This window comes from Lepisosteus platostomus, chromosome 5 (assembly GCF_059453375.1).
Source record: "Lepisosteus platostomus isolate fLepPlt1 chromosome 5, fLepPlt1.hap1, whole genome shotgun sequence".
NCBI lineage: Eukaryota > Metazoa > Chordata > Actinopteri > Semionotiformes > Lepisosteidae > Lepisosteus > Lepisosteus platostomus.
In genome coordinates, this window is record NC_142615.1 from 3,365,110 (window position 1) to 3,390,316 (window position 25,207).

The 25,207-nt window shown below is 50.8% G+C and overlaps 3 protein-coding genes across 10 annotated transcripts in view; 2 read left to right on the plus strand and 1 right to left on the minus strand.

Moving 5' to 3' along the window:
- Positions 1-1,577, minus strand: part of vars2 (valyl-tRNA synthetase 2, mitochondrial) — a 38,485-nt gene extending 36,908 nt beyond the window's left edge. For 4 of the 7 annotated variants that reach the window (XM_088632028.1, XM_088632023.1, XM_088632029.1 and 1 more), the window contains exon 1: positions 203-311. The gene's annotated coding sequence lies outside the window, so the exon portion shown is untranslated. Of the gene's footprint in view, positions 1-112; positions 134-171; positions 312-1,473 lie in introns of those variants that run through there. The other 3 variants (XM_088632024.1, XM_088632030.1, XM_088632025.1) reach the window with 3 other exon arrangements.
- Positions 1,578-2,879: 1,302 nt separating this feature from the next.
- The window catches only part of LOC148662506 (uncharacterized), a 107,618-nt gene continuing 85,290 nt past the window's right edge, over positions 2,880-25,207 (plus strand). The window contains exons 1-11 of the mRNA XM_088633010.1: positions 2,880-3,003; positions 3,153-3,403; positions 4,486-4,743; positions 6,089-6,355; positions 6,891-7,187; positions 7,369-7,482; positions 7,699-7,752; positions 7,950-7,988; positions 11,783-12,040; positions 12,525-12,791; positions 13,204-13,500. Of these exons, the coding sequence (XP_088489136.1) occupies positions 3,352-3,403; positions 4,486-4,743; positions 6,089-6,355; positions 6,891-7,187; positions 7,369-7,482; positions 7,699-7,752; positions 7,950-7,988; positions 11,783-12,040; positions 12,525-12,791; positions 13,204-13,500 (1,903 nt within the window). The 5' untranslated portion in view covers positions 2,880-3,003; positions 3,153-3,351. The remainder of the gene's footprint in view (positions 3,004-3,152; positions 3,404-4,485; positions 4,744-6,088; positions 6,356-6,890; positions 7,188-7,368; positions 7,483-7,698; positions 7,753-7,949; positions 7,989-11,782; positions 12,041-12,524; positions 12,792-13,203; positions 13,501-25,207) is intronic.
- Positions 19,957-24,356, plus strand: LOC148662507 (uncharacterized). 2 transcript variants are annotated; one of them, XR_015936791.1, is made up of 4 exons: positions 19,957-20,910; positions 21,646-21,933; positions 22,767-23,174; positions 23,212-24,356. XR_015936791.1 is itself a non-coding variant. In XM_088632141.1 (3 exons), the coding sequence occupies exons 1-3, from the start codon at positions 20,844-20,846 to the stop codon at positions 22,940-22,942; spliced, it is 531 nt and encodes a 176-aa protein (XP_088488267.1). In that variant the 5' UTR covers positions 19,957-20,843; the 3' UTR covers positions 22,943-24,356. The 2 variants fall into 2 exon arrangements, 1 of the variants encoding a protein (XP_088488267.1); XM_088632141.1 differs by having other exon boundaries at positions 22,767-24,356.

The window sequence follows — 25,207 nt, forward strand, 5'->3', positions numbered from 1 at the left end:
GCGGGCGGGCGGGACAGGCGAAATGCCCGTCTCTCGTCTGGAACCCGGTCTGGTGTCCTCTTTCGCGACCGCCCACGACACTGGTGGAGCCCGTACGCTAAGCGGGACCCACGGGCAAGGAGAACCGTTCCGCGGAGCCGAGGGGACAGAAGAGCAGGAGAATACGGAAACCTTCAACGCCTGACAAGGACAGAACTCGCACCTGGCCTTCAGAAACCGCCGCAGCGGGCCGCCATGTTCCGGAAGTCCGAGTTGAAAACGCCGACTTCCTACTTCCGCCTGAGGGAGAGGAAGGGGGGGGGCTGCGCGCCCCTCCCCCCCCCCCCCGCGGCCGTGCGAGCGCCCCCTGCCGCCTCGGAGGCCAGGCGCGGCGGGGCGGGTCCGCGAATTTGATCCAATTGATGAATTTCCCAGTGATCACAGCTGTTGCCACTGCGATAAGGCGATCGAAACGTATCCGCACGAAACATTCCCTTGGCTGTCGGGCGGAAAAGGAATCTTTGGTGCATTTATTTGTTAGGTGTAGGTTTGTGAAGTTGTTTTGGACGGATTTACAGAGTTTTGTTTGCAGGCAGTTAAAGGTGTTTTTTTAGCATTTATTTATAGTCAATTTATTAATCATTCTTGGTAAATTTCACATCCATAAATCCAAATGGTCTAATAATCCTCCCCTTTTTAGTTCTTTTGAGGTGGAGCTGAAACACTATTTAAATTCTATTAAAAATGTGAGAAATAATAAAGCACGGAAAACATATGATATATCTAAAAAATACAAGTTAATCATATAACTTACTTATTACCTCTGGCGGTTAACTGTTTATTTTTCCTGTTTGTGTTTATTTTCTTGTACCTAATTTGATCCTCTGATTGTATTTGTATTTGTAAATTCTTTACAAATTTAATAAAAAATTCTTTAAAAAAAAAACATTCCCCTTGGCTGTAAGAACTACAACTCCCATGAGCGCCGTGCGCGGCTTCCCAGTCCGGGGAGCCTTTTTTTTTTTAAAGTTTATTTTCTCAAAAATGACCCCAAAACACGGTAGGGTTTCCAGAGATATTACCCCTTCGGGTTTCCAGCAAGCGGGTAGCGATGATCCCACCCCCCGAACCCGTCCATTTTTACTTTGGAAACTTTTCCTCGGCTGCTACGGCGCATTTTCAACACGACCCAACACATAAACCAGGTTTTTTTTTTAAAAAAAAAAAAACATCGCCGTGGCAAGACACGCTTAAACCCACGGCAGCGGGACCCGGGTGCTTATCTTGGCACGAAACTTTTAAGAGACGTTTAAGTCAACTCCCTGATAACGTATACGGCCCCCTGACCAACGGCAGGCTTTTTCAAACGGCTATAATAAACACCTGAACCTTACACTGCGGAACAGTGGCGTCGCAAAACACGAAATACAAGCCTTTTTTTAAAAAAAAAAACAGCTTAATACTTAAAACGTGATACAGGTGTACTGGTCTTACCTACAAGCCAGCAGCCATATCCCCCTGAAGCTCCCACTGGAGCCCAGCAGGTGTGTGAGCCCGGCCAGTACCTGGAGGGGAGACTCCTGGGAAAAACTGAGGCTGCTGCTGCTGGGAGAGGTGTGAGTGGGGGCCAGCAGGGGGCGCTCTCACCCTGCGGTCTGTGGGGGTCCTGATGCCCCAGTATAGTGACGGGGGACACTGGACTGTAAACAGGCGCCGTCAAACCGAGGTCCTGACTCTCTGTGCTCATTAACAATCCCGGGGTGTCTCTGGAGAAGAGTAGGGGTGTTACCCCAGTGTCCTGGCCAAATTTCCCACTGGCCCTTCCCAATCATGGCCTCCTAATCACCCCCCCCCCCCTCTCTGAACTGGCTCCATCCCTCTGCTCTCCTCCCCACTGAGAGCTGCTGTGTGCTGAGCGGACTGGAGCATCATCCAGGTGGGGGCTGCACACTGGGGGGGCTGGAGGGGATCCCCCTGACCCGGGAAGAGCTCTGAGGGGAGGGTCCGGCAAGGCGCTATATAGAGAGTGTTAGGAATTATTATTATTATTATTATTATTATTATTATTATTATTATTATTATTACAAAATGAGACAAAAGCTCGGAAGAGGTATTTACAGGTCGGGAGCACCCGCCGGCTCAACTCACCAGGTCGCCCGGTTCGGCATTTATTAGGCTTAATTGCTTTTTGGGGAGCTAACCTCTAGGTTTTATCGGTGAAGTAATAGGTCGTAATATCAAAGAAAGGGGGTGCTAACTACAGCACAAGGCTGGATCTCCGAGCACGTTTGAATCCGTGCCATACAGTATGGGGGTTCAGGCACGACACTCCAAAACTTCACTGATAAATGTCCCTGTTTTTGTGGAAACCTCCCCCCCTTTGGAAATTCATTGATGAGTTTGATGACCGGACCGGAAAGACTCCTATCCAGCCTGTTCATCATAGCGCGCCCACATCGTCAGGGGTTACACGTGACGAAATCAACTCAACTTCTGAAATAACGTCCGCTTTCATATTTCCGCAGACCGAAATCGTCTGCAGATACGCCTCTGCGCCCATGTTTTAAACTGCTCCGACACAGGGGTCTTCCCGGGCCACCTCGTCTTGATGTATATCAATAACGCGCCGTTATAATCATTAACCAATTATTACGAACGGTATTTTAATATTGTTTGCGACGGGGGCTGAAACCTCACATAACATCTCTTTTTGTGTGTGTGTGGATGACGACAAGTGTTAAACGTGTTAAACACGTTGTTTAACAGTGTTAAACAAGTGTTAAACAGAAAATAGTCTGATATTTTATCGTACCGTTTCACAGAAAATTGGGGAAAAAAGAGCAGTTATTTCTAGTCAATGTATTAGTCATTCTGGGTGAATTTCAAACCCATAAATCACAAGGGTCTAGTAATCCTCCCCCTTTCGGTACTTCTGAGGTGGAGCTGAAACACTCTTGAAATGCTCTAAAAACTTTGAGAAATAACAAAGCGAGGAAGACATTCGAAGAGATGCAACCAATACAAGTAAATCACATCATTCACTTCGTGACCTCGGTAAAATGCTTGTTTTTTTTCTGTTTGTGGTTTTTTTTTTTCTCTTGTACCTGTTTTCCATCCTCTGGTTGTAGTTGTATGGGAACATTCTTTATACGTTGAATAATTGTTTTTTTAAGTGTTAACCTTCCTGGTGAACGACTGACGCGCCGGCTGCTATTGGCTGGCACTGTTAAAAATGCAGCTGTAAAAAAAAAACAAGAATGCGGTGACATTTGTAGTACCGTCACCAGTGACCCCAGACTCTGAGCGTCCTCACAGACGGTCCGCCCTGAGTCCGGCTGAGCTCTCCTCCTCCTCCTCCTTCACCCCGGAGTCATGAAGCCCTCCGCGCTGTTTCTTCTCTGCTGCGGCGAGCTGGCCTGGGCGGGTGAGGGTTTTATTAATAAAGGAACGAGTTTCGAAGTCTCTCTTTCGCTTTCTGTTTGACCTCCGGCGCCCGTCTCCTGTGCGCGGTGGAGCCAGAGACCCCGAGCGCGATTCCCGGCGATATTAAAATTTTAAAGTCGCGCCGGGAGATCTCACCGTGTCCGTGAAACCAACGCGTCACGGCCCCCTTTCGGCCGTTTTGTTAAGTGGGGGTGGACGACGTACGAGGGGTTTGCAAACAGAAGCCTGTTCAAGCGCCAGTCTGCCGCAAAAAAACACTCCTCGGGCAATATTACAAAAACCCAATGGCCACGTTCCGACATGTCCTGGTTTCTTTTACGCGAGTCCGCGCTTGATTTTAAAAAAAACAAACAAATAGTCCACTCCTAAAATGATGAATCGATGATGATCAATCATCAGGTTTCACCTGCATATCCCCCTCGCAGGAGATACAAGCGCCGCTTTGTGCCCTGTTCAAAAATAAACACGATCCACTTGCCCACTCGGTACGCTGCAACACTGGCTCACGGCTCTAGGGGGACGTATTTGTTTTGTTTTGTTTTTTTTTGCGATATAGCCAGATTTCTGCTCCGGTTAAAAGAGGCTCCGGGATGTTTACAATCAATTCAGCAGATACGGAGGGGCATCTCTCCTTGTGATCGTTCAGATCTCTCACAGCAGGCAGTGTTGGGCTCCGAGTATTGGAGGCGAAATTCATCCGGTGCGTAAACTAGTAAGGAAGACGGGTCATGGCAGATCTGAGATGAACGGTCTTGGCCTGTCACAAGTCACTCTCCACAGGGGGAGGGTGGACACTGTCCAGCTCACTCTCCTGTCCTTGTCCTGTCCCCAGACTCTCACTGCCTGTGGGGCCTCTGGACTCTACAGACAGGACAGGCCCAGAGTTAGCGGTCAGGGGGAGGGTGGACACTGTCCAGCTCACTCTCCTGTCCTTGTCCTGTCCCCAGACTCTCACTGCCTGTGGGGCCCCTGGACTCTACAGACAGGACAGGCCCAGAGTTAGCGGTCAGGGGGAGGGTGGACACTGTCCAGCTCACTCTCCTGTCCTTGTCCTGTCCCCAGACTCTCACTCCCTGTGGTACTTCCTGACTCTCACAACCGGACCGAGCCAGTTCCCGGAGTTCGTGGTTGTAGGGATGGTGGACGATGTCCAGGTGGAATACTACGACAGCGACGTCGGGAAGATGATCTCTCGACGACACTGGCGCCCGGACGCTGAGGTCGAGGAAGCAGACAGCAAGGTTACTGCAGCGAAGCATTACCACAACAGCATGAGAAACAAGCTGCAGCTCCTGATGTCTCACCTGAACCACACAGGAGGTGAGTGTATTACCCCCACGAGACTGAAATCTCCCTCCCTCCCTCCACACAGGATCAGGAAGAGCACCTGGGGCTCAAGTTCAAGTTCATTGTCATTATACTCACATACAGGTAGATGGTATATATTGCTATTTAGCGAGCTCTCAGACGATAAGTAGTACAAAACAACAACGATACAATTGTAGCAGAAAAGAAAGACAGAGACAACAGGCAGTGTGCAACACGACAACAGGCAGTGTGCAACACGACAACAGGCAGAGTGCAAAACGACAACAGGCAGTGTGCAACACGACAACAGGCAGTGTGCAAAAACGACAACAGGCAGAGTGCAAAAACGACAACAGGCAGAGTGCAAAACGACAACAGGCAGAGTGCAAAAACAACAACAGGCAGTGTGCAACACGACAACAGGCAGTGCAACACGACAACAGGCAGTGTGCAAAAACGACAACAGGCAGAGTGCAAAACAACATCAAATGGGCAAAAACAGGCATCAACAGAATGAGATAAAGGATAGAAATGATGGGGACTGAGCTTTTTGACATGTGAGGTAGAGGTGGATTTCAATGCGTGTTTGAGTTTTTGGTCAGAAAGAAGGCACTGTGAGGTTCAGATCGTAGGTGAGAGGTGAGAGCTCATCTGATATTTCTGCTTACTTCTGCTCTGATGATAAAAGGGCAGATTCTGCTGTGACAAAATTGAACCCAAGCAGAATCTCCGAGGTGGTGTTGGGACATTGTCCGGCTCTGACTGAAACCCAGGACCTGTAGCTGATCTGAGGGCTGGACTGGACTGGACTGGCTACTCAGAGGCTGAGTCCTGACCCTGGATCTCACAGTCCTGGTGTTTGTTCCAGCCCAGCTCTCAGTTTCAATTCACTTCAATTCGAGGTGCTTTATTAGCATGACCGATGGGTACAATCAGTGTTGCCAAAGCAAATGAAAGTAATGATATTTACATTAAACAAAACCAAAAATAGAAGTAAAATAAAATCTACAGACATATTACAGACATTTACAACAAAGACATATTATAAAATATTGACATGTACTGTAGGCGGCTGGAGCATTACTGGGAGACAGACTCACTGTTCCTCAGGCTGTGACAGGAGATCACATACTGGGCTGCCAGTTACTCAGTCAGACCCTTAACTGATTGAACTACAGGACCAATCTGAGCTGTGCAGCTGTCTTCAGCCCTTAAATGTGTTTTAACTACTGTAGTTCATCAGCCAGACCCAATCCCGAACTTAAAGTAGAAAGTAAATGTGCAGATCTTGCAGTCAAGAAGCTTGTTGGGTCAGTTAGGGCTTTGATGGATCAATCAGGCAATCTGGGTGTTGCAGGACACCGGACCTACCAGAGGATCGCTGGCTGCGAGCTGGACGATGACGGTTCGGCCCGGTTCGGTCGCTGGGACGCCTACGACAGCCGGGACGCCCTGGTCTACAACACGCAGAGCTACAGCTGGAGTCTTCTCATCCCACAAGTAGTCATTGACAAGGCGCTCTTTCAGGTCAATAAAATTAGGGCAGATACATTCTACCAGCCTCTGTGTGTGAGGATCCTGAAGAGCTACCTGCAGCAGGAGAGGAGCAGGCTGATGAGGAGAGGTCAGCCTCTTGAGTTTTTGTGTTTGTCTCCTCTACAGGCGTCCTAAAACATTCAGACTTGACATTCACTCTGTAGCCCTCAGCCAGCGTCAGTCTACTGTCCCAGCGCAGTCAGCCTCTGATCGATCGATTGATGATCTAGAAGCAGACAGCAAAGTGGACCAGATAGTGCAAACACCCTTTTTCACTGCCTGTTTTCTGGCTGTGGTCACGCCCAGCGGTCAGTGCAATCAGGCTGTCAGCGATGTGAAAGACATGCAAAGTGTTTCTGCAGGCTAAACCCTGTCATACACAGAAACCTCAGGGCTTTACAGCTCAGCATCTAGATCTTAGAGGAAATCTGAAATATAACCGGTAACAGATACAGTGTAGCCAGAGCAGGAGTTGGATGACAGCTAAAATAAGTGCAGTTAAAATCTTTTTCCTTCTGAAGACAGTCAAAATACCTGCAAGCAAGGTATTACAGTTGTTGCTTTCTGGCATAAAAGATTGACTTTCTACACAAATTAATTCTCTAATTCCCCCCACACTACAGTCAAGCCCAGGGTCCGGGTCTTCCAGAAGACATCCGCCCTCTCTGGGGGGACGGAGGTGACCTGCCTGGCCACCGGCTTCTACCCCCGGGCCCTGGAGCTGACCCTGCTGAGAGACGGGCTTCCCGTCCCGGAGCAGGAGCTGACAGGGGGGGAGGTGCTGCCCAACGGAGACGGGACCTACCAGCTGAGGAAGAGCCTGGCGCTCAGCGAGGAAGAGGAGGAGCGCCGAGAGAGACATCGCTACACCTGCAGGGTCCAGCACAGCGGTCTGGACAACAGGCTGGAGGTGGACTGGGGTGAGAGAGAGAGAGAGAGACTGGAGACCTGAGAGCAGGGCAGTCTGCAGGAGGAGACAGGGCGAGAGAGAGAGACAGGATACAGAGGATATTAAACCACACACCAGAAACAGTCACAGACACACATTCCCAACTAGAGCTCATGGAGTCGGGCTCATTCTTCACTCTGCTGTGTTGACAGAACCGGAACCCGACCTGGACACTGGGCTGATCGCTGGGGTGGTGATCGGGGTCCTGATTGTGGCTCTGGTGCTGCCTGTCGCCGCCTGTGTCCTCTGGAGGAAGAAAGGACGAGGTGAGAGAGGGAGAGAGGTGTGGAGATCAGTGTGTACAGCAGGAGAAAACGTCATGACCTTCTGCAGGAGTCACTCAGTCTGCAGGGAATCAGAGCTGCTCTCTGTGAATGAACACAGGTGGAAATTCACCTGACAGCCCTTTAGACACAGCACAGCTCAGAGCAGAGCAGAGTGCTGCTGTCTCACTGACGCCGAACTGTGTTTTTACATCCTAGGAGCCCAGAGTCCTGCCTGTAGGAGCTCTGACGTCAAGTACACTGCGGGCCAGGGTGAGTGTGAGATCAACTGACTGGAGGGATGTGATGACATATAAGTTATCTGGTGTGGTACTCGTCTGGCAGTTTATTACAGTAAGATAGACACAAAGAGTGGTGGGGGTGTGGAACAACATTTCCAGCCATGCTGTTGAACCCGATGCTCTTTGACCTCTCTGTGACCTCTGACCTCTCCCTCGGGTGTCTTCCAGGACAAGAACAGAGCGAGTCGTCATCAAACAGCTCTGGTCCCTAGAGAGGCCGTATGGACCGAGAGAGGAACTCTGCAGAGTGTGGACTGAGATCTCGCAGGGCCTGAATCCTTGATGATCTTGTCTTTCGCTGTGGACCTGTCCAGGGTGTGTGAGTGTGTGTGTGTGTCCTGTGATGGACTGGTGTCCTGTCCAGGGTGTGTGTGAGTGTGTGTGTGTCCTGTGATGGACTGGTGTCCTGTCCAGGGTGTGTGTGTGTGTTTGTGTCCTGTGATGGACTGGTGTCCTGTCCAGGGTGTGTGAGTGTGTGTGTGTCCTGTGATGGACTGGTGTCCTGTCCAGGGTGTGTGAGTGTGTGTGTGTGTCCTGTGATGGACTGGTGTCCTGTCCAGGGTGTGTGAGTGTGTGTGTGTGTCCTGTGATGGACTGCTGTCCTGTCCAGGGTGTGTGTGTGTGTCCTGTGATGGACTGGTGTCCTGTCCAGGGTGTGTGAGTGTGTGTGTGTGTGTGTCCTGTGATGGACTGGTGATGGACAGGACACCAGTCCATCACAGGACACACACACACACTCACGCACCCTGGACAGGACACCAGTCCATCCCATGTGCTGGTGGGTTAGCGCCTGTGATGATTATGATTAACCCGCTGCTGGTGCTGGTCAGCTAACGACGAGCAGCCTTCCCACTGGACGGGCCGCTAAAGAGAGTCAGTTGCGGCGGACCAGACTCTGGCGTGTGGACAACCTGCGGTCGGATGTCGGAGCGACCGTTTGACGTCCCGCCCTTTCGAAGATAGACGGAAGATGTCGATCACTGTTTGCACGCCTGCGCACTGCGGCCCCCCCCCGGCCCCCCACCCGCGCTAGCCTCACCGTGTTCTCGCGAGAGGGGGCGCGCGCGAGGGCCTCGGTTTGAAAGCCAAAATAATAAGAATCATCATGATCATCAACTTTATTTTATATAGCGCCTTCACAGCGCTTGACAGGACGACCACAACACTAAATAAGAAGACTACAGCAGATCAAACACAATGACAGCACACAGAGGAGACCGGGGGTGGTGGCACTAGGAGAAGCAGAGGGGTGAAGGATGAGACCAGTTCAGGAGAGGCTCTTCTGAAGAAGAGGGTTTGGAGTCTGGATCTGAAGGAGCTGAGAGAAGGGGCCTCTCTGATATCCTGGGGCAGAGAGTTCCAGAGCTTGAGGGGCGCAGCAGGAGAAGGCCCTGTCGCCCCCCAGAGTGTAGACGGGCTGGGGGGACAGACAGGAGAGCAGAGTCAGAGGAGCGAAGGTTGTGAGGTGGGGAGTAGGGCGATGATAGCTCAGACAGGTACTGAGGCGCCCAGCCACGCAGAGCCCTATAGGTGAGCAGGAGGATTTTAAAAGTCCACACGGAATTTGACCGGAAGCCAGTGCAGGGACTCCAGGACAGGAGTAATGTGAACACCTGCACCAGACCTGGTCAGGATTCTGGCTGCTGAGGTTTGGACCTACTGGAGTTTGTTCAGAGTAGATTTAGATACCCCCAGCGAGTAGAGCACTACAGCAGTCCATCCGGGAGAACACAAATGTGTTGACACTCCACAGAAGCCTCTGTTTTAATGAGAAACCGCGCAAGTCAGGATATAACGAGAACGCAGTGGGGGGTAGAAGTCTTTTTTATGAAACTGAACTCCTGGGAAATGCTGTTGAGAGTCGCCCCGTGTGAAAGAATAGGATCTGCTTGTTGTTTTGTTTCAGGTTTCTGTTATGAATGTGTTGGTTTTAGGATGAAAACCGACTGAACTCCACGTGGAGGGGGAGATCTGCAGATGGACTTCAGTCTGTGTTGGAGAATAAGCTCAGTGATGATCTTATTAGATTAGTGTGGCACGGAGGGGTGATCATGACAGATATTCATATTGATCCCACATCCATCACTGTACATTTACAGGAACCTGCAGTAAATCGCTGTGTGGTGTCTGAATGGACACACCTCTTCACTCCTGAGGCGCACGTGGTTTGATTCCTGGCTCTGGATATTTATGGACATCGTGTTAACGCCCTGGGAAGTGTTTCCCTTCCCCTGCTCCTCTCCCGGTGCTGTAGCTGCTGGTTCAGCCCTGTCGAGCCGGCAGTCAGGTCGCTGACGGGAGACCCTGAGCGGGACGTGGTGCTGTGACGGAGAGGGGCTGTGTTTCCCCACTGTGGCCGCCAGGGGGAGCCGGTGTCTCCAGACGCCCTGCGTCGTGTCCAGAAACGGGCTCGAATTGCGCCTCAGGGTTCAAGTTCTGTCATTCCAGCCGTCTACAAGTACACAGTGGGACGGAATATCGTTCCTCCTGCTCCACGGTGCTAATACAGGCAGGGCTCATACTGCAAGGCGCAGATAGTGCACATTACAAGGCAAATACATGATACCCTCCGCTCAAGACACGGGGGGGATTTAAACCCTGTTTCTGGGATTGGAGACAGGCTGGGCTCCTCTCTGAGTCTCCGTTACACCGCTTTGCCCGGTTGAAGACCTGGACTCGGGGAAGAGGGGAATTATTTGTCAGTAACTGTTTAGTTTCTGATGATTCTAAGGAAATAAAACTTGTTGTTTTTGTTTTCCCCCCTGAAACGTTTCTCCTGTTTATGACTCTGCCTGCTCAACACGGCGTCGCCGACATCGAGGTGCTTACAGAGCCAGCACCTCACCCGTTCAGTATCAGGGGGCGACTTGTTCGTGTCTGTGCCTTTGTGCAAAACTGCCGCTACGACTGCGTGTTTATCTCATATGAGGCACGGCTTTTATTTTCCCCCAGCATGTGCTTGAAATTAATTTGGAAAAACTTTTCCCGTGTCTTTCGCTGATACATCGCTTCACAAAGATGGCTCTGCTGTCCGGGACGCGCGGTAAGGTGCAGGAAGTGAATTTCTGTGAAGCGGCGGAGGTGTTTCTGCCCGGTAACTGCTGACTCGCCCCTCCTGCTGCCTGGGACTGGTGAGCAAGTGACAAGACCAGGGAGCCGAGGACTAGCTGCTGCGTGATCAAAAGGACGCATTTCAGGGACACAAATATTTCAGCACTGAGTCCGGCTGAGCTCTCCTCCTCCTCCACCCCGGAGTCATGAAGCCCTCCGCGCTGTTTCTTCTCTGCTGCTGCGAGCTGGTCTGCGCGGGTGAGGGACGTGTTTTATTTCTTAAAGAAACGAGTTTCGAAGTCTCTCTTTCGCTTTCTGTCCGACTCCCAGCGCCCGGCCCTGTGCGCGGTGGAGCCAGAGACCCTGAGCGCGATTCCTGACACAATTAATACTATAATGCTGATGTGAAATGAACACGTTCCTGCTCTTCTCAGTCGTTTTCGAAGTCTTTCTGTGACTTTTTTCCTGCTGTCTGAAAACAAGTTGTTTGTAGAGCGGTGAGCCGGGGGTGCGCTCGTCCGTCAGCACAGAGCAACAGAAATGGGCTCTTCCTGATTTCCATGTGCCCTGGAGAAACATCATCAGTCTCCAGTCTCCAGTGACTGGTGGGTTAGCTGACGGTCCACCTGTCCGGGTGTGGACATCGATCACAAACTCATGGAAGCGCTCCTTTGCTTATTGACCACTAGGTGGCGCCCGTTTGCGAAACCGCCCGTCTAAAACTAAAATACAGCTGTATTTTTTAGAGTCCGCACCACATTTATAGTTCAAAAAGTTAGTGGTCAGGGGGAGGGTGGACACTGTCCAGCTCACTCTCCTGTCCTTGTCCTGTCCCCAGACTCTCACTGCCTGTGGGGCCTCTGGACTCTACAGACAGGACAGGCCCAGAGTTAGTGGTCAGGGGGAGGGTGGACACTGTCCAGCTCACTCTCCTGTCCTTGTGTCCCCAGACTCTCACTCCCTGTGGTACTTCCTGACTCTCACAACCGGACCGAGCCAGTTCCCGGAGTTCGTGGTTGTAGGGATGGTGGACGATGTCCAGGTGGAATACTACGACAGCGACATCGGGAAGGTGATCTCTCGTCGACACTGGCGCCCGGACGCTGAGGTCGAGGAAGCAGACAACAAGGAGTTTGCAGCGAAGGATTTTGACTTCAGCATGAGAAACAAGCTGCAGCTCCTGATGTCTCACCTGAACCACACAGGAGGTGAGTGTATTACCCTCACGAGACTGAAATCTCCCTCCCTCCCTCCACACAGGATCTGAAGGAGCACCTGGGGCTCATCTGACATTTCTCTTTCCTTCTGCTCAGATGAGACTGCACCAAAGGACAATTTCTACTGTAAAAAATCTCTCAGTCCAGACTAAAACCTGACCTGTAGCTGATCTGAGGGCTGGACTGGACTGGACTGGCTGCTCAGAGGTCCTGACCCTGGATCTCACAGTCCTGGTGTTTGTTTCAGCCCAGCTCTCAGTTACTCAGTCAGACCCTTAACTGACTGAACTACAGGACCAATCTGAGCTCTGCAGCTGTCTTCAGCCCTTAACTGTGTTTTAACTACTGTAGTTCATCAGCCAGACCCATTCCCAAAACTTCTGAATAGAAAGTAAATGTGCAGATCTTGCAGTCAAGAAGCTTGTTGGGTCAGTTAGGGCTTTGATGGATCAATCAGGCAATCTGGGTGTTGCAGGACACCGGACCTACCAGGGGATCGTCGGCTGTGAGCTGGACGATGACGGGTCGGCCCGGTTCAGTCGCTGGGACGCCTACGATGGCCGGGACGCGATGAACTACAACATGAAGAGCTATAGCTGGAGTATTCTCATCCCAGGTGTAGTGATGGACAAGGCACGGCTGCAAGTAAATAAATTAATGACGGATACATTCTACCAGCCCCTGTGTGTGAGGATCCTGAAGAGCTACCTGCAGCAGGAGAGGAGCAGGCTGATGAGGAGAGGTCAGCCTCTTGAGTTTTTGTGTTTGTCTCCTCTACAGGCGTCCTAAAACATTCAGACTTGACATTCACTCTGTAGCCCTCAGCCAGCGTCAGTCTACTGTCCCAGCGCAGTCAGCCTCTGATCCATGAAAGACATGCAAAGTGTTTCTGCAGGCTAAACCCTGTCATACACAGAAACCTCAGGGCATTACAGCTCAGCATCTAGATCTTAGAGGAAATCTGAAATATAACCGGTAACAGATACAGTGTAGCCAGAGCAGGAGTTGGATGACAGCTAAAATAAGTGCAGTTAAAATCTTTTTCCTTCTAAAGACAGTCAAAATACCTGCAAGCAAGGTATTACAGTAGTTGCTTTCTGGCATAAAAGATTGACTTTCTACACAAATTAATTCTCTAACCCCCCACACTGCAGTCAAGCCCAGGGTCCGGGTCTTCCAGAAGACATCCGCCCTCTCTGGGGGGACGGAGGTGACCTGCCTGGCCACCGGCTTCTACCCCCGGGCCCTGGAGCTGACCCTGCTGAGAGACGGGCGTCCCGTCCCGGAGCAGGAGCTGACCGGGGGGGAGGTGCTGCCCAACGGAGACGGGACCTACCAGCTGAGGAAGAGCCTGGCGCTCAGCAAGGAAGAGGAGGAGCGCCGAGAGAGACATCGCTACACCTGCAGGGTCCAGCACAGCGGTCTGGACAACGGGCTGGACATCAAGTGGGGTGAGAGAGAGAGAGAGACTGAGATTTGTTTATTTAGAAAACTTTACTCCAGCATGAACCTAACACCCCTTCACTGTCTGCTTACAGCGTGATGGTAGTTATGGTGCATAAGAAATAATGCGCTAATGTAGGGGCCAGAATAATATCTTGAGAGACAAATCTGTGTATTTTGAAACCATTCTCAAGCGGGAAACAGTGGACAAACGCAGGTCATGAAATTCAAAATAGCTGAGAATCTGTTAGGCTTGTATTGAGCCTTAACCTTCACTAGAAATGACCAACAGGAATTCCTGAAACAGGAATAGGAGACAAAGTGTGTGTAAGAGAGATTCGTTCCAGCTGGATCAGTATCCTCTGTTGTTGTTTTAGGGCTGCAGTGATACTTAAAAACTGTGTTTGGCTCAGCAGGGTCTAAATGAACACTGTGATGGAAAACTGCATGAATTGAAACCTTTGTTAATTCAAGATAGAACACAGGATATTAAAACAGAAAAGAAAAGAGATATTAAGATGTTCCCAACGAGAGCTCATGGAGTCGGGCTCATTCTTCCCTCTGCTGTGTTGACAGAACCGGAACCTGATCTGGACACTGGGCTGATCGCTGGGGTGGTGATCGGGGTCCTGATTGTGGCTCTGGTGCTGCCCGTCGCCGCCTGTGTCCTCTGGAGGAAGAAAGGACGAGGTGAGAGAGGGAGAGAGGTGTGGAGATCAGTGTGTACAGCAGGAGAAAACGTCATGACCTTCTGCAGGAGTCACTCAGTCTGCAGGGAATCAGAGCTGCTCTCTGTGAATGTACACAGGTGGTAATTCACCTGACAGCCCTTTAGACACAGCACAGCTCAGAGCAGAGCAGAGCGCCGCTGTCTCACTGACGCCGATCTGTGTTTTTACATCCTAGGAGCCCAGAGTCCTGCCTGTAGGAGCTCTGATGTCAAGTACACTGCGGGCCAGGGTGAGTGTGAGATCAACTGACTGGAGGGATGTGATGACATATAAGTTATCTGGTGTGGTACTCGTCTGACAGTTTATTACAGTAAGATAGACACAAAGAGTGGTGGGGGTGTGGAGCAACATTTCCAGCCATGTTGTTGAACCCGATGCTCTTTGACCTCTCTGTGACCTCTGACCTCTCCCTGTGGTGTCTTCCAGAACGAGAACAGAGCGAGTCGTCATCAAACAGCTCTGGTCCCTAGAGAGGCCGTACGGACCGACAGGGGAGTTCTGCAGAGTGTGGACAGAGATCTCGCAGGGCCTGAATCACTTTTAACAGAATTAATCACTGTGGTTCTCTTTGGCCATTTTCTGTGATCATTTTATTAGCAACATCAGACAAGTAGAATGTATTTGACCTGAACAAACTGCGGTGAAACTGGAAGTGGCAGTCGTACCCACCGTGTGGTATGACAGCATAGTGGTCAGCATTACTGGGGTTCAGAGTTCAATTCCTGTTGTACTGTCTGTGTGGAGTTTGCATGTTCTCTCACGATAGCGTGGCTTTCCTCTGGTTGGCCCAGTTTCCTCCCACACTCCACAGACAAGCTGGTGGGTGAAATGGCTTCTGGGAAGATTGACCGGGGTGTGAGAGAGAGAGAGTGTGTGTGTGTCTGTGATGCTCCTCTCGGGTGCTGGTTCGTTTCCTGTTCTATGCATTACAGAGTAGAGGTGTTTCCCCACATTGACCACCAAGTGGCGCTGGTGTCTCTAAGATCAGATCACTTTATCGGCCCTATACAATGTCTTGCATGAGGAATCTGTCTCTTCGCAGAGCCCAGCTGGCTCTCCATGAGACACACAGACAGGGGGAGAGAGAAGCTGGGGGTCAGAGCGCAGGGTCAGACATTTATACAGCGCCCCTGGAGCAGCTGGGGTGAAGAGCCTCGCTCAGGGGCCCAGCGGAGTAGGATTCCTCTGCCGGCCGCGGGATACGAACCGGCAGCCTTTCAGCCCCAGGCGCAGATTGAAACAGTTCTGTCCTTGAGCAGTCTGATCTGTCTGGGCTCTTGTATTGTATAGACACACAGAGACCCGCAGTAGATTTAGTGGAGCCTGGGCCAGTTTAAGGTCTGGAGTCGGGGACTCACACTCTAAACAGTATGGAAATAGTCTGTGAACAGTGATGTCTCTTGTAATGGCTGTTTAGTTTGTGAATATTCTCAATAAAGCTAGATTTTGTTGAAGGTCTGTCTCATTTTCCTTCTTCTGTACCACGCATGTGACCACGCTCGCAGTCCTCCCAGCCTGTAGGGGGCGATGTATTAATTTATGACATTATTTCAGACATTGGCGTCTCCCCTGCGTCTTAAACCGTACCATGTACTATTTATTTGTTCGACTGTTTGAATTTGTTTACCTTGTTAATGTTTGTGTATTGAGTTTATTTGCATACCCCTTATTATTTGTAGTAGAAGTATTTTTAGTATTATTCCCACAGTTTAAACCTTTTAATGTTTGCAGATTCTAAAAAGTATCACGAGTCAATCCGGTTAAACTGAATGTGATCAAGTTGCTTCGCTGCTCTGATAGTATATGCAGTTGTCCAGTAGGTGGCAGTATTTGCCCCTTTAACAATGCAGCTTTCGGACAAAACAAACGGCTTTGTTCGCCATACATATTCTCTAAATATCTCAGGAGTGTCATGCATCCGTTAGACAGCACTTTCACCGAGTCAAAAGCTGTAGAAGCCCTGTGGTTGAAGCCGATACCCCGGCTTCTCTCCAGACACAGCTGGGTGAGCTCCTCTAGTCAGGACAGGGGGCTCTACTGTACACAGAGGGGGGTGGGGGTGGGGAACAAGCTGCCCAGCCCTGTGGTTGAAGCCGATACCCTGGCTTCTCTCCAGACACAGCTGGGTGAGCTCCTCCAGTCAGGACAGGAGGCTCTTCTGTACACAGAGGGGGGTGGGGGTGGGGAACAAGCTGCCCAGCCCTGTGGGTGAAGCCGATACCCCGGCTCCTCTCCAGACACAGCTGGGTGAGCTCCTCCAGTCAGGACAGGAGGCTCTACTGTACACAGAGGGGGGTGGGGGTGGGGAACAAGCTGCCCAGCCCCTGTGGTTGAAGCCGATACCCCGGCTTCTCTCCAGACACAGCTGGGTGAGCTCCTCCAGTCAGGACAGGAGGCTCTTCTGTACACAGAGAGTGGCGGGGGTGGGGAACAATCCGCCCAGCCCTGTGGTTGAAGCCGATACCCTGGCTCCTCTCCAGACACAGCTGGGTGTTCAGCGTCGTTTTTTATTTTAAATCCCAACCTGAAATCAGGGGGGTGGAGCGGGCGTATTGGTCACCGCTGGAGCGCGCCGTCACCCATAAGGCACGTCCGACGAGCGGCACAGACTGGCGCTGCAGAATAAAGGAGATCGAAACTCGGGTGCGAGCGCGATTACCCCCAGATATTTATGAGTTTTATTTTATTTTATTTTTATTTTTTTTTGCGTGTGAACTGGGTGGCTGCTGTTCTCATGAGGGCTGTTTGTCCCCTCCTTGGGCAGTTTCCGGGGTGCTGCGCAATTGCGCAAATCGCCCCCAATGCAGTCTACGCGCGCCCCCACACCCAGTGCACCGAAATCCTGAAAGGGGATTCTTAGTACGGCTGAGAACCTGGCGGCTCGGGGCTGGGTTTATCTAACCGGACTGAAACATTTCCTCACCTTGGCGGGTGGATGAAAACACGGCGAGAACACGTTTCCCTGTCACGTTGGCGCGGTTCGGTTTCCGGCTGAACTGGCGCCGAGCCGAGAACAATTCTCCTAAGCTGACGGGATGTTTTGACCCCAGAACTTGTTTATTCTCCGTTTATTGTGGCTACTGTAGGTACCCCGCTGTTGGAGGAACCTGCTCCGATAGTCACCTGATTCCTCACAGGACACACACACACACTCCGACACCCTGGACAGGACACCAGTCCATCACAGGACACACACACACACACACTCACACGCCCTGGACAGGACACCAGTCCATCACAGGACACACACACACTCACACACCCTGGACAGGACACCAGTCCATCACAGGACACACACACACACACTCACACGCCCTGGACAGGACACCAGTCCATCACAGGACACACACACACTCACACACCCTGGACAGGACACCAGTCCATCACAGGACACACACACTCACTCACACACCCTGGACAGGACACCAGTCCCTCACAGGACACACACTCACACACCCTGGACAGGACACCAGTCCATCACAGGACACACACACACTCACACACCCTGGACAGGACACCAGTCCATCACAGGACACACACACACACTCACACACCCTGGACAGGACAGCAGTCCATCACAGGACACACACACTCACACACCCTGGACAGGACAGCAGTCCATCACAGGACACACACACACTCTCACACACCCTGGACAGGACACCAGTCCATCACAGGACACACACACACACTCACACACCCTGGACAGGACACCAGTCCATCACAGGACACACACACACTCACACACCCTGGACAGGACACCAGTCCCTCACAGGACACACACACACACACTCCGACACCCTGGACAGGACACCAGTCCATCACAGGACACACACACTCACACACCCTGGACAGGACACCAGTCCATCACAGGACACACACACACACTCACACACCCTGGACAGGACACCAGTCCATCACAGGACACACACACACACTCACACACCCTGGACAGGACAGCAGTCCATCACAGGACACACACACTCACACACCCTGGACAGGACAGCAGTCCATCACAGGACACACACACACTCTCACACACCCTGGACAGGACACCAGTCCATCACAGGACACACACACACACTCACACACCCTGGACAGGACACCAGTCCATCACAGGACACACACACACTCAGACACCCTGGACAGGACACCAGTCCATCACAGGACACACACACACTCACACACCCTGGACAGGACAGCAGTCCATCACAGGACACACACACACTCTCACACACCCTGGACAGGACACCAGTCCATCACAGGACACACACACACACTCACACACCCTGGACAGGACAGCAGTCCATCACAGGACACACACACACTCTCACACACCCTGGACAGGACACCAGTCCATCACAGGACACACACACACACTCACACACCCTGGACAGGACAGCAGTCCATCACAGGACACACACACACACTCACACACCCTGGACAGGACAGCAGTCCATCACAGGACACACACACACACTCACACACCCTGGACAGGACACCAGTCCATCACAGGACACACACACACACTCACACACCCTGGACAGGACAGCAGTCCATCACAGGACACACACACACACTCACACACCCTGGACAGGACAGCAGTCCATCACAGGACACACACACTCACACACCCTGGACAGGACACCAGTCCATCACAGGACACACACACACTCTCACACACCCTGGACAGGACACCAGTCCATCACAGGACACACACTCACACACACACACACCCTGGACAGGACACCAGTCCATCACAGGACACACACACACACTCACACACCCTGGACAGGACACCAGTCCATCACAGGACACACACACACACACACACACACACCCTGGACAGGACACACACACACTCACACACCCTGGACAGGACAGCAGTCCATCACAGGAGACACACACACACTCACACACCCTGGACAGGACACCAGTCCATCCCATGTGCTGGTGGGTTAGCGCCTGTGATGATTATGATTAACCCGCTGCTGGTGCTGGTCAGCTAACGACGAGCAGCCTTCCCACTGGACGGGCCGCTAAAGAGATCGGGACCGTGGAATCGCCCCCGCCTGCTGGAACACTGCATTTTTGACGCGATCGTCATCGGCGAACAGTGGAGGGTTTTGGAGACACTTTTCGGCTCGGAACTCGAGTTCCTCTGCTCAGAGCTGCCCTGGCGGGGGCCGCAGTGTGCTGGTTTTGCTTTATCCTCTGCAGGAGACTGAGGTCGGCCAGGGGAGACGTTCTGCTTCTCACGTATCTCGACCACAACGCCGGGCTGGGTTTCAGCTGGCCTGCGCTTCACAGAGAGCACGTGTCTGTTCCAATTGCTTCTCAACCGGGTGTAGGCGGTCACGATCTTGGGTCCAGAAAGGCCGAGTTTTGTCAACATGTGAGTAACCTCCCTTTGCGAACTCTGGTCTTCTTCTGGAAAACAGGAGTGTCTGGTTGATTGTTGTGGTAATCATTAAACTGACTTGTTAGTAATAATTGCTCACGCTTCTATAGCGCCTTGCTGGACCCCTCCACTCAGAGCTCTTACCAGGTCAGGGGGATCCCCTCCAGCCCCCCCAGTGCGCAGCCCCCACCTGGGTGATGCTCCAGTCCGCTCAGCACACAGCAGCTCTCAGTGGGGAGGAGAGCAGAGGGATGGAGCCAGTTCAGAGAGGGGGGGGTGATGAGGAGGCCATGATGGGTCAAGACCAGGGGGGAATCAGGCCAGGACACTGGGGTAACACCCCTACTAAAAAGATCATTTTATCGGCCCTATACAATGTCTTGCATGAGGAATGTGTCTTTTTTCAGACCCCAGCTGGCTCTCCAGGAGACACACAGACAGGGGGAGAGAAGCTGGGGGTCAGAGCACAGGGTCGGCCATTTATAAGGCACCCCTGGAGAAGTTGGGGTGAACGGCCTCGCTCGGGGGTCCCAGCGGAGTAGGATTCCTCTGCCAGCCGTGGGATTCGAACCGGCAACCTCCCGGCCCCAGGCGCAGATCCTGAGCCACAGAGCCACCACTCTGCCCCATCACCCTGGAATATCTTTTACAGTCCAGTGTCCCCCGTCACTATACTGGGGCATCAGGACCCACACAGACCGCAGGGTGAGAGCGCCCCCTGCTGGCCCCACTCACACCTCTCCCAGCAGCAGCCTCAGCTTGGCTTGGCTTGTAGCACCCCCACTAATATCCAGGGCTGCTGTACATCCAGTGAAGAAACTACAACAAAATATCTGGAGCCTGGCTTCACAGTAGGAATGAGGACTTTTCCTGTCTGGAACAATATTTTGCCAAACAACATTTTTCTCCATTGTCGTAAAATACATCTTTTGGACTTCAAGTAGACACACTTGGCGAGGTGCCCGTAACAGAGGTCATACTTTACTTTCTCAAACTTTGACAGGGACCAGCTGACTTCTCGGGTTGCACCCTGAACATGCTATAAATATGGCAGCAGTGTGTTTTTGTGTAACAAAGTAACAGCTTTGTCCCTCATTGTGGGTTAGCAGAGGGGGCGTGCTAATTAGGAGTTTCGTGAGCAGGTTACTATACAGGAGAGTTATTGGGTCACTTTTGTTTTGAGGTTTTCTCGTTTGCTTTAGTCGATATTTCCTTGAAAATGAATGTTCTCTTTGCAGTGTGTGTCACCGGGCTCGTGCTCACCACAGGTGTAGCTGAAGGCAGAGGTGAGTCAATTAGACTTAACAGCTCAGTGTTCACTCACAGATCATATGAAGGGTTTATAAAGTAATAGGCTTATTCCACCTGTTCCTTTGCAGCCTACGCATGCTGACATACGCTCTTTGGCTTGTGTATTATATATAAACAGGGTTGTGTGGGATCTATATCACACGGCTTGTGTATTATATATAACCAGCGTTGTCTGGGTTCTGTATCTCATGGCTTGTGTATTATATATAACCAGCGTTGTCTGGGTTCTGTATCTCATGGCTTGTATATTATATATAACCAGCATTGTATGGGTTCTGTATCACATTGGCTCGTATGTAATATGTAATCAGGGTGCTATGGGATCTATATCACATTGGCTTGTATGTACTATGTAATGAGGGTGCCATGAGATCTATATCACATTGGCTCATATGTTATATATAATCTAGGTCTTGTGGGATCTATATCACATTGGCTCGTATGTTATATATAATCTAGGTCTTGTGGGATCTATATCACATTGGCTTGTATGTAATATGTAATCAGGGTGCTATGAGATCTATATCACATTGGTAATGAGTATTATATATACAGTAAAAAGGGTCATATGAGATCTATAGCACTTTGGTGTGTATATTATATATATCGTCAGCTTTGTATGCGATACACATCCCATTGACTTGTATATTATGTATAATCAGAGTCATACGCTCTTTGCTCTGTCTCTCGTCCCTGCTGCTCGTGCTCAGATCCTCAGGAATCCTGCAAACGGCAGACTCCTGACATCCTGTGTCTCCCGTTGGACTCCTCTGCTCCAGTGATTGTGCGCTTCGACCCCAGAGGTGGAGGGAGGTCAGAGGACATGTGCGTGGTGGAGAACTACGCACTGCGAAACTGCAAAGATCCCGAGTACAAGTGTCGCATCCTGGTGCAGGGTTCGAGACTCTGTGTGATCCTGGCCGGGGAGGAGGGTAAATTCTCCATTGTGAATGGGTTTACCAGAAAGACAATCTCTACTGCTCGAACCCCAAAGAGAGGTGAGCGCTTGATCTCATGATCTACTGAATTTGTTCTCTCTAGGTCTCCCTTCATCAGCCTGTCCTCACCCTGTCTGATTGTCTCCACCCATCTTTCTAGCATTCTGATTGATCAGTGATTGCTGGTTATTGATCAGTCAGTGTGATTGAGGCTGGGCTCACTGCTGCTGTATCAGTGTTGTGACTCTGTACTGTCACTCTGATTGATCAGTCAGTGTGATTCAGACTGGGCTCACTGCTGCTGTATCAGTGTTGTGACTCTGTACTGTCACTCTGATTGATCAGTCAGTGTGATTGAGGCTGGGCTCACTGCTGCTGTATCAGTGTTGTGACTCTGTACTCACTCTGATTGATCAGTCAGTGTGATTCAGACTGGGCTCACTGCTGCTGTATCAGTGTTGTGACTCTGTACTGTCACTCTGATTGATCAGTCAGTGTGATTCAGACTGGGCTCACTGCAGGTGTATCAGTGTTGTGACAGTACTGCAGCTCGTACCTCTGGCCTGGCTGGGTTACTGGCTGTTGTTATTGGATGAGGAGGGAGGCAGGAATGCTGTGGTTGAAACGAGTGTTTTGTTTCCTGCCACCACGAACTGATGTCTTACAGATGTGTTTTGAAGCTGTGGTGTGTGTGTGTGTGAGAGAGAGAGAGAGAGCAGTGACTTTGTGTGTGAGCTGTGATTCTCTGTGTTGTCTGGTAGCGGAGGTGATTATGTGTGTGTTGTGTGTGTTGTGTGTGATGAGTGTGATTTATTTCTCTGTCCTACACAACCCTGGGCTGCCTGGACTGTAACTTCTGTCTCTCTTTCTAATCTACCACACTGATGCCCCAGGCCAGACCTGCAGTGAACCAGACCCAGAATTGTTCTGGACCTGCTGTGGCGCTGGGACAGAACCGAAATCCGGACCTGAGCCGAGGGGAAAGGCCGGAATCTGGACCCAAGCTCCGGCAGAGACCCAGAACCAGACCCGGACTGGAGCTGCGCTGGATCAGAATGAGGCTTTCTAATAAGCTGAGACTGTGGTGTTGCTACACCGGCAGGGGGCGCCGGTGTCCGGTCCTTAATGAACCCATTCCTGCAGTTCTCGCGGGGTCTCAGTCTCGGTCCCATCAGCGGTACCGGTACCGGGCCCTGGGTCTTCATCTCCCACAATTCCTCGGGGTTGAGTCAGATTCAGGACACCTGCAGCTCTTGCATCACCACCAACTCTCATAAGGGAGGGGGGTGTAGGAGTGTAGTGTGGTTCTCTGTGTCTTGGGGCAGTGAAAATCTGAAGACGTTTTTCCCCACATATCCTCTCCGAGTGGGAAAACACACGGAGTCAACAAAGCAAATTATGTTGGATGATCTCCGGATCTGGTCTCCAGAATCTGGGATTGGAAATTTTGCATCCCCCTAATTCCCAATCTTAGGCATCTTAATCCCTGTGTTCAGGCCTGATGAGACCCTAGCCGATCCTGCAGGACTGAGTCTGTGGAGGACCAAGGTTAGCAACAGCACTCTCAGATCATTTTACTGAGCGGAAAGTGTATCTTCAGCTGAAACGCTCGAATCCTGCTGTAGATTCGATAGACATATACACATTGTATCCTACAGAATACTGCATTATACAGCATTTACTGCACTGCTAAATATGTACTATATATCTTACAGATGTGCTGCATATGGAAAGTGCATCTTAAGCTAATGTGTATCCTGCTCTAGATGGGTGTATTTTATAGACGATTATATCCTATAGCTCTCCTGTACTCTATATACGAACTGCATTCTATACATGTATCCTGTATATGTACTGTAGTTCAACTGTATCCTGTAGATGCTCTACAGTTCAGCTGTATCCTGTAGATGTACTGTAGTTCAACTGTATCCTGTAGATGTACTGTAGTTCAACTGTATCCTGTAGATGAACTACAGTTCAACTGTATCCTGTAGATGTACTGTAGTTCAAAGTATCTGACACAAAAGCTCTTGTCACAGCCCAGGTGCTGTAGGACTGGATTCTCACTGGGGACACAGTACTGAGAGATCAGCCTGTTTCCCCATGAGCCTCTGGGACGCTCAGGTGGCAGATCTTCCCCACAGTCGCACTACAGATCCCTCTGTCATGTCAGCCCAGTAAAGCACAGGACTAATCGACAGGACAGCCGATCACTGGAGAAGGAAGGCCTTCAGCCTGAGTGTGTCTCCACTGTAAACAGATACTTAATTGATCGGAAATTGCAGAATCCTCTCGAATCTTTCAACTTGAAGCCCTGAAGTATCGGAGCATTAAAAGTTCTCACGTTGGTTGATTTTGCACGTTTCTATGTAAGATCATTTCGAAAAAGGTGAAACAGCCTTTGGGAGAGTCTGATCTCAGGAACCTCCACAGAGACGGTGCTGTATTTCGGGAAAAAGCCAATAAAAGCTGAGTTCACACGACACCTGCTCTGACGAGTCCGCTCTGTGTACAAATCCTCAGTTCTGGGGACAACCAGAATCGGAGGGGTTCGATCTGAGGGGGCAGATCGATACAGCTGATCAGTCCCGTGTTTCGTCAATCAAGCAGTCGACCGACGACGTCTCACTCTGCACGACAAGCCATTTGGCTATGCAGGCCTCAGTTTTTTCTGGAACAATTTTCCTGTTCTCTCTCTCTCGCTCTCTCTCAATTTTCAATTCAATTCGAGGTGCTTTATTAGCATGACCGATGGGTACAATCAGTGTTGCCAAAGCAAATGAAAGTAATGATATTTACATTAAACACAACAAAAAATAGAAGTAAAATAAAATCTACAGACATATTACAGACATTTACAACAAAGGCATATTATAAAATATTGACATATACTGAAGGCGGCTGGAGCATTACTGGGAGACAGACTCACTCTTCCTCAGGCTGGGACAGGAGATCACACACTGGATTATTATTATTGAGAGACAGGCTCACTGTCTGTTCCTCAGGCTGGGACAGGAGATCACACACAGTATTATTATTATTGAGAGACGGGCTCACTGTTCCTCAGGCTGGGACAGGAGATCACACACTGTATTATTGTTATTGAGAGACAGGCTCACTGTTCCTCAGGCTGGGACAGGAGATCACACACTGTATTATTATTATTGAGAGACAGACTCACTGTCTGTTCCTCAGGCTGGGACAGGAGATCACACACTGTATTATTATTGAGAGACAGGCTCACTGTCTGTTCCTCAGGCTGGGACAGGAGATCACACACTGTATTATAATTATTAAGAGACAGGCTCACTGTCTGTTCCTGAGGCTGGGACAG